The sequence below is a fragment of the Pisolithus orientalis genome (genome assembly GCF_024613125.1).
Source record: "Pisolithus orientalis strain OTSU chromosome Unknown F5J12scaffold_5, whole genome shotgun sequence".
NCBI classification, from domain to species: domain Eukaryota; kingdom Fungi; phylum Basidiomycota; class Agaricomycetes; order Boletales; family Pisolithaceae; genus Pisolithus; species Pisolithus orientalis.
In genome coordinates this window covers 135,939-150,157 of record NW_026260786.1, presented here as the reverse complement: position 1 = coordinate 150,157, position 14,219 = coordinate 135,939, and the positions used below count along the sequence as shown (strand labels likewise).

Genomic DNA, 14,219 nt, shown 5'->3' with positions numbered 1-14,219 from the left:
TAAAATGGAAAGTAACCCCGGTGTTCCTCCCCAACGCGGTCACGAGGACAAAATTACGAAGAGACGCGCTCCTGCTCGGGTTAACCAAGTAGAACCACGTACCACGTCGAGATGAGTGAGGAGAAGCGCGTAGTTTATCTCGAGGATGTCGAAAACACGACATCCACGAATGATAATACCATGCCCTCTGCATCACAGGAGTCGACGAAATCCGTCGCTTCAGCCTCGGCAGCACCGGGCAAGAGACAGCGGTCTTTGCTCGACATGTTTGCAGGTTCTCAAGGTTCGCGCTCTGACAAGGACACTGAACCTGCGGCGAAAAGGCAGAAGAAGGGGACCCTCAAGATCACTGCAAGCTCGACTTCTGGCATTCAACGCCTCAACTTCATTCCATTCTCTCTGGCCGAGTACCTGGAATCCATTCCAGAAGAGCATAGAGATCTTCTCAAACTAGAATGCGAATGTATGGGTAAAAGTTGGTACGAGTTGCCATAGTCGCTGACGGCGTTCCCTCGATCCCCACCTCCGTTGCTGATCAATTTCAAATTACAGGCTGAAGCTATTAAAGGACGAAATCAAGAAACCGTACTTTATAGCCCTGAAGAAGTTCCTTTGGGAAGCAGGAGTTCGTGGCCCGGATGACAGCGTGAAGGGTCTCAAGGTTTACCCATCTCGTGAGTACTTCTCGGACTCGGTCAATTACCTCCGAAAAAATGAGGATGAATGATGGAATTTACAGCCCGCAACATATACTCCTGGTCCAAAACGCCGCTTGGCAAGGTCAAAGTTGTTATCGTCGGACAGGATCCTTACCACGGTTCCAATCAAGCACACGGTGAGCCGTTCATGTCAACGCGCTGGTGCGTTGATCCGTGACTGACCAGGTGGGAACGATCACATCAATCACAGGGCTTTGCTTTTCTGTTCCAAAGGGCGTAAGCGTTCCGCCGTCTCTACGCAATGTAAGAGACCCCCGTCTTCCTTGCGATTGATTATCGAAGCTCAGCTCGGGGTTATCTCAGATATATGCAGAGATCAAATCTGAGTATCCTGAATTCCAACCTCCCACTCATGGGTGAGCCGATCTATTTATCACAATCACGCATCCGTCCATGTGATGCTAACCCATCCACGTTCCACGTCTAGAAACTTGTCAACCTGGGCAGAGAACGGGGTCCTCATGCTGAACACGTGCCTCACCGTCCAAGCCAATGAGGCAGGGTCTCACTCGGGGAAGGGCTGGGAACAATTCACGGACAAAGTCGTCGATGTCGTGGACAAGTACGGTGGTGCTAACCTGAGTTCGGGCGACGATGACTCCGACGTTCGCGGAATCGGACGAGGCGTGGTGTTTTTGGCGTGGGGTGCTTGGGCCGGGAAGCGTGTTGCCAAATTAAACAAGGCAAGGTCTTCTAACGTGACGAGTCTCGTGTGCGATTGACAGAAGGACCATTTAGACCAAACACCTGATACTGGCTAGCGCGGTGAGTGGTCGTTAGCCATCTTCCCATTTCTCCGTTCCCATATTGGTACCAGCACCCCTCCCCTTTCAGTGCCCACAAAGGCTTTCTGGGCAATGGGCATTTTAAAGCCGCCAACGATTGGCTCGAGAACAAGTACGGTCCAGAAGGCAAAGTGAATTGGTGCCAACTGGACTAGGCGTGACGACTGGACCCAGATAAGCTACACACATACCTTGCATGTTGATACCCTATACATATATACTTGTCGGCTATTGTATATACCATAGAACATGGAGTTAATGATCTTTAGCTGCTGTGTAGAGGGTCGTTTCGAAATGACCGCCGCCGACGCGTCTGTAGAGCGTCATCAGAGATTAGATCGGCGATCGCGGGTCTATCGCTGCCCAAAGCCATTATTGGATATTCGCCCAGATATCGACGACCATCGTCCAGATTAATATAATTGAGACTTGCAACCGGTTTTACTTGGCAACAGTGCCATTGGCTGCCATTCGACCTTCGCCGGGGATTATGTAAGCTCGCAGCGCTCGGACCAGTTCGGATTTCAAAGGTTGTTTCTGAAACAGGTCGCGTGCGACGACGCGGAGCCCTGCATGTGGCTGTACCGTGGCTATGCACTTTAATGATTCATTGAGTCGGCCCTTACAAGATTGTTATCGAAAAAGCCGAGATTAGCTGGCAAGCCTACGTGTACGAAGTACTGCCGCATGCGTATCTAGGATAAAACATTCCGCACCGAGGGAGAAAAAAAGAGTAACGTATCCGCGAGCGATAGCGATACAATGGTGTTGATCAGGTCGTTCGAGGTGATCGAGAGCACTGCAGATACTAGGAGGTCCGAGCCAGAGAAACAGCCTATATAAAATACCGACGAATACATATGAGGAAAGGATTGCATTGTGGTCAGAGTCAGGGCAGTGCGTTGACCTGTTTACCATGAGAAGCATAATGCGAGCGAACGTCGTGGAGGACAGGCGAAGGTGGGGACGTCAGTCGAGTTGCTGAATGATGGGGAGTGGGACTTGGGAGGTGAATGTCACCAGCATGTGTACGAAAGCTAGTCGGCTCGTTGAGCGGTCGACGCGGCTGGAATGATAGTGCAGGAGGTAATGACGGGCGGGGAGCGGTAGGCGATGTTTGTGAATGAACAGGAACCTGCTGTGATGCTGTAGGAAGGGCACTGTCGTTGGAAAAGGGGGAGGTATGATACTGGTATGAGTAGTGTGCGTTCTCCCGCACGTCGCACAGCAGATAATTCATGTCGTTGTAACCACTGGCTAATGGCCTGTCTGTGGTATGCTGGTAAGTCGACGGAACTGAGTTTCCGGCGACGTTGCTTGCGATGGGTGGGCGGGATGGTGGGGCGGAGAACGTGAATTGATGTGCCGTCTTTTGTTGGGGTAGTGTGGTGGACGGCATCGACCGCAGATTGTAGGCTACCGATGGCGTTGCCGATGAGATATGAGATGGATGATGAGTGGGCTGCTGGTCATTCATCATGAACCCATCGTTCCACTGGCTGCCCTCCATGACAGGAGGCGTACGCAGGTTGGTACCGATGAGAGAGGGCGACGTGGATTCTGAACGCTGCGGCGAAGGCGAGTCACCTATTGGCGAGGAATCCCTGCTCTTTGTGAGAGACTGAGACACGGGAACATTGTCGAGAGACTTTGGCTTGTCTTTACCGGTCGGACCTTTGCCGAGCGGAGGACGGTTTGCTGGGGGTAAGTTGAGAGCAGCCCTGAGACAGGTGTTCTCCTCCTCGAGTTCGTTAACGCGCAGCTCGAGAGCCTGAATGGGTTGAATAAAAGGGACAATTGGAAATACATGACAGAAGGAGGGATGATGATAAAAGGTGCCGTACCTGCAGATGTGCGGCTCTTCGAGCACGAAATGCTCGCTGTACGTCTCGCGCTCGGTTAGGAGGCAGATTGTCGTTTCGCTTGCGTCCACGCTTGGAAGACATGCTGGGACAACGACAGAAGCCTGTCAGTCTGGGCAGAGTGGTGTGAGGGAGCGGAGGACGACGAGCGCACCAGGGAAAACAAGTCTCAACATATAAAAGGGACACAACTCCCCCTCCGATGGAGACTCGGCTGAATTCTTTGTTTGTCCTCGGGGACAGTCCTCCAAATATGGCAACACCGATCGGGGTCACGCCCTGGGAAAGCCTGGGCCAGACCGCACACGCACATGATGGCGCCGATGCCGGTGTCTCGGCACACAACAAATTTATTATTATTATTATTATTATTCCATTGTCACGCTGCCTGTCACACACCTTCGATCGAGCGCTACTACCCTCTCTCCCCCAACGAGGCGCCGAGACCACGCGTCGGACGACGTTGGCCCGTCGTTGGGGCTGTGAGCACCCCCATCATTTCGTTATCACTGCTCCCCATCCCGGACATGCGTGGAGCTCCGTCGCAAGAACTGAATTCCGCATCCGTCGTTTGAGTTTGCTGGTGGCACATCTACTACCATCGTCACGATCCCTTTTAGGATACGGTCCTCGTGTCACAACACACCCTGTTTATTTGCTGGGTGTACTACCAGCCCAACAAAAGCATCCCAAGTCCCGGTGATCCTTTGCCATCACACATGTGGTTCAGACACATGACCCCACCTCGTTCAGCTCTTACTCCCCGGTGGTCGCTTTCGGATCAACTGACAGGCAATGGACGGTCGTATTAGCGTAAAACGTGTCATAGTACGATACCATCTACTACACAGATCTCTTACTGTGCTCGTCCCGCTGCCCTGGCTTCCTTCCTCGCAGCTGCCTTCTCCTTGTCACGCTTCGAGAACAATTTGTGGCGTTGCGGTGCATCCCGTGCAAGCTTCTTGTTTGCAGATTTATTCTGCTCCATATACGACATATGCTGGGCACCACTGAGCGCGGTAAGCGAGCCCGTCGTCCTTTGCACCGTCGGAAACTTCGCAGGGCCGAAATCTTTCGAGGTAATGGTCCCGGAGAGGTCCCCCTCGGACGCGCGGATATCCGACCCAAGCTCTGCCTCGCTCTCGTTCGCCAACAGCACGGACGATATTAGCTCTATCTGTTCGTCCTTGGTCTTGTACACGAGATCAGGTAGATCTTCCAGCCCATCGAGGTGCGTGATGACCTTGAACGAGTACCCCTGGTCGATGAGGAATTGCTGGCGCTTCGTACTGTAAAACATCTCCTGGGTGTCCTTCGACACCAACGAATAGAAGAACGCGTTAAATCCCTCGTCGTTACGGCGCTTTGCCCGCAAGATGCGACCTTCGTGGCATGATGAACTACGTTGCATTAAACTTCCATACCAACCGTTGCCACTCACCTAATCGTTGGGCCTCTTGTCGCCGCGACCCGAAGTGCGAACTGATTTGAATGAGGCAAGTGGCTTCTGGCAGATCTATTGACGTATCGCCAACCTATTGGACGGATCAGAAATGGAAAAATGCGACGTGGAGGCTGGAGTCACCTTGGAGAGGAAGATCGTGTTTACGTTCGAATCATGCTGGAACCACTGCAACACGCGCATCCGCTCAACCTGCCCAGTCCCTCCATGGATATACGGTTTTCTCAGTTTCTTTGCGTATGCCTGTTGACGTGTCAAAACGAAAAGAAGTAAGTCATTCTCAAAACAACATCATCACCTCCAGAGCGTAGACGTTGTCAGAAAAGACGATGATCTTGTCTCCTCGGGACTCATGATAGTTGATTAAAAACTGGCAGGCTTGGAACTTCTTTGGGTTCATGCAATACAGAAGCATCCGTTTGCGGGACTGTTCCCGAAGATACTCTCTGTAGAACTCAGGTGTCATCGGACACCATACCTCAGCACACTATCGCCGAACAAATCGGTGACTCCGGTCGGGAAGGGCATTATGTTACACTCACCTGCACGTTCGCGATGTGACCTTTGGCAGCGAGATCCATCCAATTTGCCTCGTAGAGTTTGGGTCCAATCATGTAGTTCAAATCCTCTATCTTCTGATCTTCCCTGACGAGTGTTGCTGAGATATAGTGCTTAAGCCAGTGCATCACCCAAAGACCAACGACAAATTTACCTGTCAAACCAAGTTTCGAATGCGCCTTAATGGTCGTGACCACTCGTCGGAACATTGCTGCAGGCACGACATGGACCTCGTCCAGCAAGATGAACCCCCATTCGCGCGAGGTAAGGAATTCCATCATCTTCTTGGACTCGTGCGACCGATTGTGGGTATTTGCAACCATGGAATACGTAGAAATGACAATGCCACTCTCACCGGCAAACTTCGAGAAAAGATATTCATATCAACTCGTTGCACGATCCAAAGATCAACACACGTACCCTCTCCTTCTGGTCGGCCGTGAAGACAGCAATTTGGCGGTCGGTTACATTGGACCACTGCATGAATTGCTGCCTCCATTGCATAACGGACACACTGCCGAGGAAGGATTAGTGCCAAGCTTAGCATGAGTACTGTCGTAATACTCACGATGACGTACAAAGAACGAGGCAGGATTTCTTGATTGTGCATGCCGCAGTGATTCCCACCAATGTTTTCCCCGCCCCACACGGAAGAACAATAATCCCGGAACGAGCACGACTGTGCATCATGAGACTCGAACATGGAATGTGACAAGACCACGGAACTAACCCGTTTCCAAACATCTTGCTCAGACTCGTCTCCTGATATGGTCTGATGACCGTGGCTGGTTTCAGGTCGATATCCAAGTTCGGGTTAATGGTATCGTTCCGGAAGTCGTATTCTTCCAACATGGGATATTCGAGTTCGTTGCACCGCTTTTTGACGTCCTTTAATTACCGACGTAGTTTATATTAGACTTTAAGTGTCTGATAAGCTAAAGACGCACATCGATTTTGGCATCGTCAATTTCGAAAGCATGGACATTCTCGTCATCTTCGTCAATTTCATCTGCGGACCATTTCGGTCAAGAATAACAAATGACAGACGCGGCAGAGCACTTACCGCCCTCCACCCCAACTATCGAGGTAAAGAGATCACCATCCCTTGAGCCTGCCGCCGCCGGTGGAACTCCGGGTCGACCAGCTGTAGCCTCATCCCTCTTCTTCTCAGCTTCCCGTGTGCCAGGTATAACCAGATTGCCCTTAATGGGTGCCTTAGCGGTCGCGAAGCCCTTCATAGCGTCGTCCGTGGCGACTCGAGCGTCGCGAATCGTTTTGTCTTTGAGGAGAAACTGAAGGGTCTCAGGATAGGTGCTTTCTATGTAATACTTGTTATGTTTGAGCACAAGCTTCACTTTCCCATACGAGTGCGTTCGTTCGCGGATCAAGCTTGTGATGCTCTCCGGGACAGGCACCTTACATCGCCATCGGTATGGTTGGACCACCACCACCTGTCACTGGTGCTTACCTTGGACAGCCGGTTCAGCACTTCTATGATATCTTCCGTTTGCAATCCCCACAGAAACCGCAGCGTACAGCGAGTAGGGTGTAAGTTTATACTCGTGTATGAAGGCCGGTCTACAGACTTCAGCAACAATTCGCGACGTTACAGCATACCCTTGCGTACCTGCTAACAGGTTCACTGATAGCTACAAGGAAATCCTGGGCTTGCTCAGCAATGGGCGAAAAGGCCTCAAGAATAATGTGGCAATCTTCTGGGCTGATCCAGAGTGGTCGTGAAGCGTGATCAGGTTTCAGATGCAACCACGAAAAATCATGTTGCATGAAGATATGGGAGACAAGGCTATCTTGCTGACGACGGTGTGCATCTAACATGCTTCCCTCTCCATCCGCCGCTGCACTGGTGTTCCTCGCTCGACGCGCCTCCGCAAGTTTGCGAGTGAGAGCGCTGAAATTGATAGTCGTTCCACGCGGAACGAGGGAAGAGGACTCGGCGCCCGAGTCACTAACGTACTCCTCTACATCCATGTATTCATCGACGTCGCCAGACCATTTCTGGCGCTTCGAAGTGGACGCTGTGGCCATCGAACCTAGATGGCTTGTTAAAGAACCAGCTCCAAACTAGACGAGTCAGTTCTCATGCAAATTACCTTCAGCGGGTCTCTTAGAAGCCATCTAGACAGTGATAAAGAATGTGTCTGCTCCCAAAAACGTGTCCCCCGTCGCCCAGGAAGTGTCCCGAAATGATGACTGTTTGAGAGCAAACGACGATGGCTGGGCTGGTGAGCAGCCACGTTGACTAATCAGGCGATGTGTCAGCATGTCCAATTTGGGCGGAGTCTGTATATCAAGGGTGGGTCGGCATCGGAGATTTATTTCTGCTCTTTCATTCCACCTTCACACACTTTTTCTTGACGATCAACAATGTGGAGACCCGCAACCCGCGAAGTCACCGGAACTAACGAGGGTACGTATTTTCCAATCTCTACACGGGGATTTCGACTGATAAATGTCTTTCAGTGCCTCTCGGAACAAGACGTCGTTTTGGTCCTGCACCAGTGGAAGAATCTGCGCCTCCCCAACTCGCTCAACCTTCCCCTTCTGCATACCCTCGTTACCAACATCAGGAACAAGATACACGAAAGTCGCGAGAGGAAACGCCGAATGGCTCTGTAGGTAAGCCTTGAGACCTCTTACTAACGACGCTCCAAGTGTTGTATGTTTCCTTGCCGTATGGTGGGACTTTCCGATCGCCTACTCTTATAGCAAGGCTTACTCTAAATTGCACACTTGCACATTTTTAAAAAACTGACGCTAACTGATACTAACCTTGATAAACCATAATTTCTTTTCCTTACAGCGGATGCAAATGGGAATCGCAAGCGACGCAGTCGTTGGGGTGAAACTAAAACAGAAATCCCCGGTTTGCCGACCGCCATCTGTGCTGCCGGCGTCTCTCAGGCCCAGCTTGACAACTACGCCATTCATTTGCGTCTAGAAGAGATTAACAGAAAACTCAGGCTGAACGACTTCATCCCTCCGGAAAGGGAGCGGTACGTGACTAGTCCTCGCCTGCGGTGCGTGCTGTATTGACTTACGTCATCGACAGGTCGCCTTCCCCTCCACCCACCTATGATGCTCACGGCCGTCGTACTAATACCCGGGAGGTTCGCTATCGCAAGAAGCTGGAAGACGAGCGCATACGCCTTGTCGATCGTGCGCTCAAGAATGATCCTAATTTCCGCCCTCCCGTCGAGTATCATCAACAAAAGCGCTCCCAGCGTCCGTCAGAGAAAGTTTACATTCCTGTGAAGGAGTTTCCCGAGATCAACTTCTTCGGTCTTCTGGTGGGTCCTCGTGGAAATTCGCTGAAGAAAATGGAACGGGATAGCGGTGCCAAGATAAGCATTCGTGGCAAAGGAAGTGTGAAAGAGGGCAAGGCGCGCCCAGAACAGTTTGCGGAAGATGCTGAAGAAGATCTGCACTGTCTTGTCACCGCTGACTCTGAAGACAAGGTTACAGCGTGCGTCAGAATGATCAACAGAGTTATTGAAACGGTAAGTTCCAGCTTCCATGCCATATTGTAACAATTCTAATCTCTCCTCCAGGCCGCGTCAACCCCTGAGGGCCAGAATGATCACAAACGTAATCAGCTTCGCGAACTCGCAGCTTTGAACGGTACCCTTCGTGATGATGAGAACCAGATTTGTCAGAACTGCGGCGGCCTTGGTCATCGCAAATACGATTGTCCAGAGCAACGTAATTTCACAGCTAACATCATTTGTCGCGTTTGTGGGAGTGCTGGTCACATGGCTCGTGACTGTCAGGTCAACAAGGATCCAAACGCCCCTCCAGCTCCCCCCGTGAACAAGAGCGGCTTCGACTCAGAGTACGCTGATTTAATGGCCGAGCTTGGCGAAGGAGCGAAGGGACCAGGAGATAGCGGCAAAGGCTCGTGGAACGCTTCCTCAGCTGGCCATGATATCACAGCAGGTGGTTCCAACGTACCTCCGTGGCGTCGTCCGGAGGCCTGGATTTCCAACAACCCGCCACCCAACCCCGGATATCGTCCCCCCCAGGCATACGGCAGTTACCCCGGAGGGCAGGCGACGTATGGTTCTCAGTGGAGCGGACAGGGTTATCCTCAAGCCAGCTACGGACAAGCTGACTACTCCGCCCAGTATGCTCAGTATTACCAACAGCAGTACGCTCAGCAGATCGGCACACCCACTCACTAAGCACTTCGAACCGCACGGTAAAGACACATTTGACAGCTCCGCGTTTAACATGCCTAGGATTTCACTTCAACCGGTTTCTCTCCTTATTCCTCACAGCATTTCCGTCTGGCGCCGGTATTTACGAGAGGCGCAGTGTCTACTGACAGCTGATCTCCGAAGTTCTGCAGGGACTGTGTAGGAAAGGTTTTCTTTTTCTTGTTTTACTTGTCATCGACTTCGACGTAGCTTTGTCGTTATTATGAATTCCCCTCCTCGATCAACTTGATTCTAATTGACGAGCATCTCAGTACGGAATTGGCCAACTCTCTTCGACCAGGCTAATTCCCAGTTGACCGATCTTTCCTACGCTTCTTGCGTTGTTTGGAATCGGGTGCTGTATTACCTGGCTTCCTCTTAATCGTCTTCACTTCCTCGGTACATTGCGTGATCTGAGTCTTAACGAAGCAAGATACGAAAAAGCCATTAGTGGCATCTTCACCTGGTGAGCAGCGAATAAGAGACTCCGCATTATCTGCGAAAGCGCCACGTAAGTCCTGGGCAGACTATTTACATAATCGATGTGCGGACCTTGACAATCCATGTCTTCTCGCTTGCCACGGCGATGCCAGGTTGGCAAAGTCTGGGCACGAGGAGCAAGCTTAAACCCAGCTTGGACAGCTTCTTCAGAATTTAATGCCTGGTTAACAACTTGCTCGTTCTCTATAGCATGGATGCTGCATGTCGAGTACGCGATCTTCTGAACAGCGGGAACTGGGATGTGCTAAATACCATAATATATTGCAGTGAGGGGAGGGGGGTGAGAGAGCGCCTTACACTTCATCGCGTGTTTTATCATCATCAGCTGGAAGCTGGCGAGCTTGTTGAGTCGATTCTCGAGTCCTTCCGTATCGTCATCCTCTTCGGGCGGGATATATATAAAAGGAACATAGTAATCAAATATAAGTGCTAACCTGCTTCGAGTAGATGATCTAGTCGATTCACGATGCCAGAACCACTGCATGAGGGATCCAACAGACTTGCGGGAAAAAAATTAGAACAGAACGGGTTGTAGGTTGTCACGACGGAGACATACATGTGTGTTACCCTGTTATACTTTGGATCTGTTGGATTGACCGTAAGGAAGTCAACGTTGACAGCATCCACGTTTTTACATCCAGCTTTACTTAGCATCGCCTTCAGTGTGCGATACCGTTTTTGGTCCCTTTCGAATGCGTAGAGCTAGATGAAAGTTGAACTTCTTTACAGAAAAACAAAGTAAATCTGTCCACCTTGCCCTTGTTAGCCATGAGAGCACTCAGATGCGACGTCTTATTCCCCGGAGCTGCAGTCGCATCGATGACGACGGTGTCATCCTTAGCAGGAGGAGCTAGGACAGTGGCAGGAAAGCAGGATGCTTTGTCTTGCAAGATGACCTTTCCCGTTGTGTAACATATGTCGTCGTGGAACTGACACTGGGGATGAAACACTAGGAGATCGAGGATGTGCTCGTCTCTGGCAAAAGCTTTGCTGCAGGGACAACGTCACAAAAGAGTAAGCGGAGTATAGGGACACTACGAACTCTGATGAAAACGGATCCCCTAATTTGAATCCCTCTTCCTGGTAATGTCGGATCGCCTCTTCCGTAGTCCATAAGCACGTATTTATTCGAGCGTAACGAGGTATTCTTGCTGGGGAGCATGGTCTTAAACTTCGTTCGCTGCTTGCACCCACGTGATGTAATCCTACATACCTGCTCGTTCGTCTCCGTTGTTGGCTAGCTCCTGGTCAGATTTTACGCCTCGCTTTATCTTTATGCGCTGTAGCTCGCTCCGGAGTCGTGTCTTATGCCGCAATATGGCTTGTTTGATGGGACCATCCCCAGCCTGTATCCCGCGAGACAGCAGTAAATCATGCACAAGCACGAGGGTAAGGTTGAGGTTCAGGGATTTAATTTTCCTCTCTTCCAACAATATCCTGGACGCATTGATCACGTCGGTGAGGGCTGCCTTGTCTGATAAGCGGAGCGACGTATCATTCGATATTTCCATGCTCCACAAGCCGTCAGCTGTGACTTACACTTTAAGGTTTCGATGACCAATGCAGCCGTCCGTGCCCTGCCGCTCTCTGGCAGGCTGGCGAGGACACCTTTGATGGAGCCCTGCTTGGAGTCGAGACGATCCAGGATATTTGCAGCTTGGAAGTAAAAATCCATTGCATGGGATGCTAATTACCAACTACAAGCAACATCAGTTGTTGCAACAAGAAACAAAACGGACAACGAAGACGAAAAACAGTGGGGTTGCGACCTGGACAGTGAGTTAGCGCGCAGTCTCACTACACACATCATGAAAAGTGAAGGTAAGTCAGTTTTTTTTTTTTTTTCGTCACTTCCATGTCCGTAGATCAGACCATGTCGGACAATGTAGATAATTTAAAACATCCTTCGGAAACAACGAAAGTAATATGCGACTCACCCAACTGCTGTGCGTCAAAATGAGAGGAAAAGTAAGTCGAAACCGAAGCTGTTCTTGACGTGACTCCAAGCGTTTTCAAACTCCGAAGGACTTCCGTGCCGAGAAGCGCGTCCTCGTATAAACAACGCGCGACTGACGTGTGGTCGTTGCGATCCTTCTTCCCTGCCATTCTTGCCTCAGTAAGTGACCATTTGGCTACATTATTGCGATCCGTGAAGCAAATGGTCTTAGTGCCTGTCGAAACCGAATTGTATGATGTTTTAGGTGTGCCACCAAGTGCCTCCGAGAGTATGTTCTCTGAGTGCTCCGGGATCTGGCCGTTCTCATCTTCCATGCGTTAGATGACATTAAAAAAGCCTACCGAAAAAAGGTGCGTTGTACTCTATCTCTGAGCCAATCCAGCGTCTAACGGTCTTATTACTAGGCCAAAGAACACCACCCCGTGAGTGTTTCTCACCGACGTTCGTACGCATCTGAACCCTCTTCCTTTCTCCATAGGACAAGGTCAGCATCGTCCCAAAGTTTCATCCACTCCCCTGAATTTCGACATAGAATCCCAACGACCCCAGAGCGGCGCAAAAGTTCCAGGAGATGGCTGCAGCGTTTGTGCAGTGTTTTACCCCCCTTCGCTTGTCACTGATTTGTGGGAATAAAGTTATGAAATACTAAGCGATCCGAATACGAGAGAAGTTTACGACAGGGAAGGCATGGATGGTCTGACTGGCGGCAGGGGTGGCGGCATGCCTGCAGACCCCGCGGAAATCTTTGCCCAGTTCTTTGGCAATGCAAATTTCTTCGATTTTACCGCAGGAGCTCCACGCAAACACAAAGGTGAAAACACCGAAGTACCCTATGATGTCACCCTGGAGGATCTATACAATGGAAAATCGGTCAAGATCAACATGGAAAAGGAGGTCATATGTACCACTTGCAATGGGTATGTATATCGAATCTGGTCATCTATTTCGCATTGATAGCTATGTATAGATCCGGAGCACGAGGAAATGCTAAGCCGAAGGAGTGCAGTCGTTGTGAAAGTAAAGGCTGGATCTTCACTCAGACACAGGTATGGTCCGAATCTGCTACTGTTATTTAATCGGGGAACAAACGGGTTCATCCTAGATTGCACCATCTCAGTACGGTACTATGCGTACGAAATGTCCAGATTGCGATGGCAAGGGCAGTAAGCTTCGCGAAAAGGACCGGTAAGCGATTATGGTTCTCCTCCATGCTGCTGTTCTCACGTTATGAAAAGCTGTAAGAAATGCAAGGGAGAAAGGACCATAAAGGAGAAGACCCGTCAAGAAATATTTGTCGAAAAAGGGATGCCCGATGGCTATCGCATTGTCCTTACTGGCGCCGGTGATCAAGAGGTGGGGTTGTTTCACGACATTAGCGATGAATGCTTAGGTTTCTAGCCCGGTATACCCCCTGGAGATGTGATATTCAAAATCAAAACTGCCCAACATCCCACCTTCGAACGCTCTGGTAGTGATTTGCTCACCAACGTGAAGATCACGCTGTCGGAAGCCCTTCTTGGTTTTTCGCGAATACTACTGACTCATCTTGATGGTCGTGGTATTCGCGTCTCAAGTCCTCCTGGGAAGGTGGTTAATCCTGGGCAAAGTATTAAGTTGCGCGGCGAAGGCATGCCTGCCTTCAAGAATCCCGACCAGAAGGGCGACCTTTACATCGTCCTCGAAGTTGAGATGCCAGATGCTGAATGGATACGGAACGTTGACACCGCGGTACGTATGAGTAGCGAGTGAAGGATTAGAATCAATGCTGATGCTTTGCAGGCCTTGGCGAAACTACTTCCACCTAAGAAAGCACAGATAGACCCTGCACCTGAAATTATTGATGAAGCCCCTTTCGAAGAGGCTGACCTAGAAGATGTGCGTGCACGGTGTTTCCCGGCTAGCTCAGACTTCTTTGATCAAGCCTTTGCACCGCAGTTTGGGGATGGTGATGAGGATGACTGGGAAGATGATGATGACGACGATGACGACTATGATGGCCACGGGATGGGTGCCGAACCTGAGTGCAGACCACAATAATCGGTCTGAGCTGTCAGCCACGCCCATCTCATGTTACTCTCGACTTATGTATAATGTGCTTGCCCACCTCTGTCATTTCCGGCTTACATACACTTTGTATACAGTTCATCTAATAGTGATTTCG

General features: G+C 50.5%; 5 protein-coding genes across 5 annotated transcripts; 2 read left to right on the top strand and 3 right to left on the bottom strand.

The window, feature by feature from the left end:
* Positions 1-66: 66 nt before the first annotated feature.
* On the top strand, positions 67-1,860 carry F5J12DRAFT_809101 (uracil-DNA glycosylase-like protein). Its single transcript, XM_051744732.1, has 8 exons — positions 67-479; positions 553-674; positions 740-835; positions 910-962; positions 1,023-1,075; positions 1,147-1,402; positions 1,458-1,484; positions 1,537-1,860. Exons 1-8 carry the CDS (start codon positions 112-114, stop codon positions 1,657-1,659), a joined length of 1,098 nt encoding a protein of 365 aa, XP_051602909.1. The 5' UTR covers positions 67-111; the 3' UTR covers positions 1,660-1,860.
* A 232-nt stretch (positions 1,861-2,092) lies between these two features.
* Positions 2,093-3,549, bottom strand: F5J12DRAFT_809089 (uncharacterized protein). Its single transcript, XM_051744731.1, has 3 exons — positions 3,521-3,549; positions 3,349-3,451; positions 2,093-3,275 (listed from the first exon to the last, which is right to left on the bottom strand). Exons 2-3 carry the CDS (start codon positions 3,448-3,450, stop codon positions 2,394-2,396), a joined length of 984 nt encoding a protein of 327 aa, XP_051602908.1. The 5' UTR covers position 3,451; positions 3,521-3,549; the 3' UTR covers positions 2,093-2,393.
* A 241-nt stretch (positions 3,550-3,790) lies between these two features.
* F5J12DRAFT_809083 (P-loop containing nucleoside triphosphate hydrolase protein) lies at positions 3,791-7,632 on the bottom strand. Its single transcript, XM_051744730.1, has 14 exons — positions 7,498-7,632; positions 7,014-7,437; positions 6,907-6,964; positions 6,450-6,801; positions 6,334-6,395; positions 6,117-6,274; positions 5,955-6,065; positions 5,807-5,900; positions 5,541-5,748; positions 5,371-5,486; positions 5,127-5,315; positions 4,952-5,071; positions 4,808-4,901; positions 3,791-4,749 (listed from the first exon to the last, which is right to left on the bottom strand). The coding sequence occupies exons 1-14, from the start codon at positions 7,520-7,522 to the stop codon at positions 4,223-4,225; spliced, it is 2,538 nt and encodes an 845-aa protein (XP_051602907.1). The 5' UTR covers positions 7,523-7,632; the 3' UTR covers positions 3,791-4,222.
* A 2,200-nt stretch (positions 7,633-9,832) lies between these two features.
* On the bottom strand, positions 9,833-11,862 carry F5J12DRAFT_439999 (S-adenosyl-L-methionine-dependent methyltransferase). Its single transcript, XM_051739429.1, has 9 exons — positions 11,641-11,862; positions 11,315-11,575; positions 11,144-11,252; positions 10,854-11,091; positions 10,658-10,803; positions 10,536-10,600; positions 10,399-10,482; positions 10,153-10,335; positions 9,833-10,096 (listed from the first exon to the last, which is right to left on the bottom strand). Exons 1-9 carry the CDS (start codon positions 11,774-11,776, stop codon positions 9,903-9,905), a joined length of 1,416 nt encoding a protein of 471 aa, XP_051602906.1. The 5' UTR covers positions 11,777-11,862; the 3' UTR covers positions 9,833-9,902.
* A 272-nt stretch (positions 11,863-12,134) lies between these two features.
* F5J12DRAFT_809038 (uncharacterized protein) lies at positions 12,135-14,206 on the top strand. The gene is made up of 12 exons (XM_051744729.1): positions 12,135-12,217; positions 12,270-12,326; positions 12,380-12,408; positions 12,463-12,480; positions 12,537-12,542; positions 12,591-12,640; positions 12,694-12,975; positions 13,026-13,104; positions 13,161-13,243; positions 13,294-13,411; positions 13,457-13,786; positions 13,838-14,206. Coding segments are annotated over exons 1-12 (1,311 nt in total). The 5' UTR covers positions 12,135-12,216; the 3' UTR covers positions 14,096-14,206.
* The last annotated feature ends 13 nt before the right edge of the window (positions 14,207-14,219 follow it).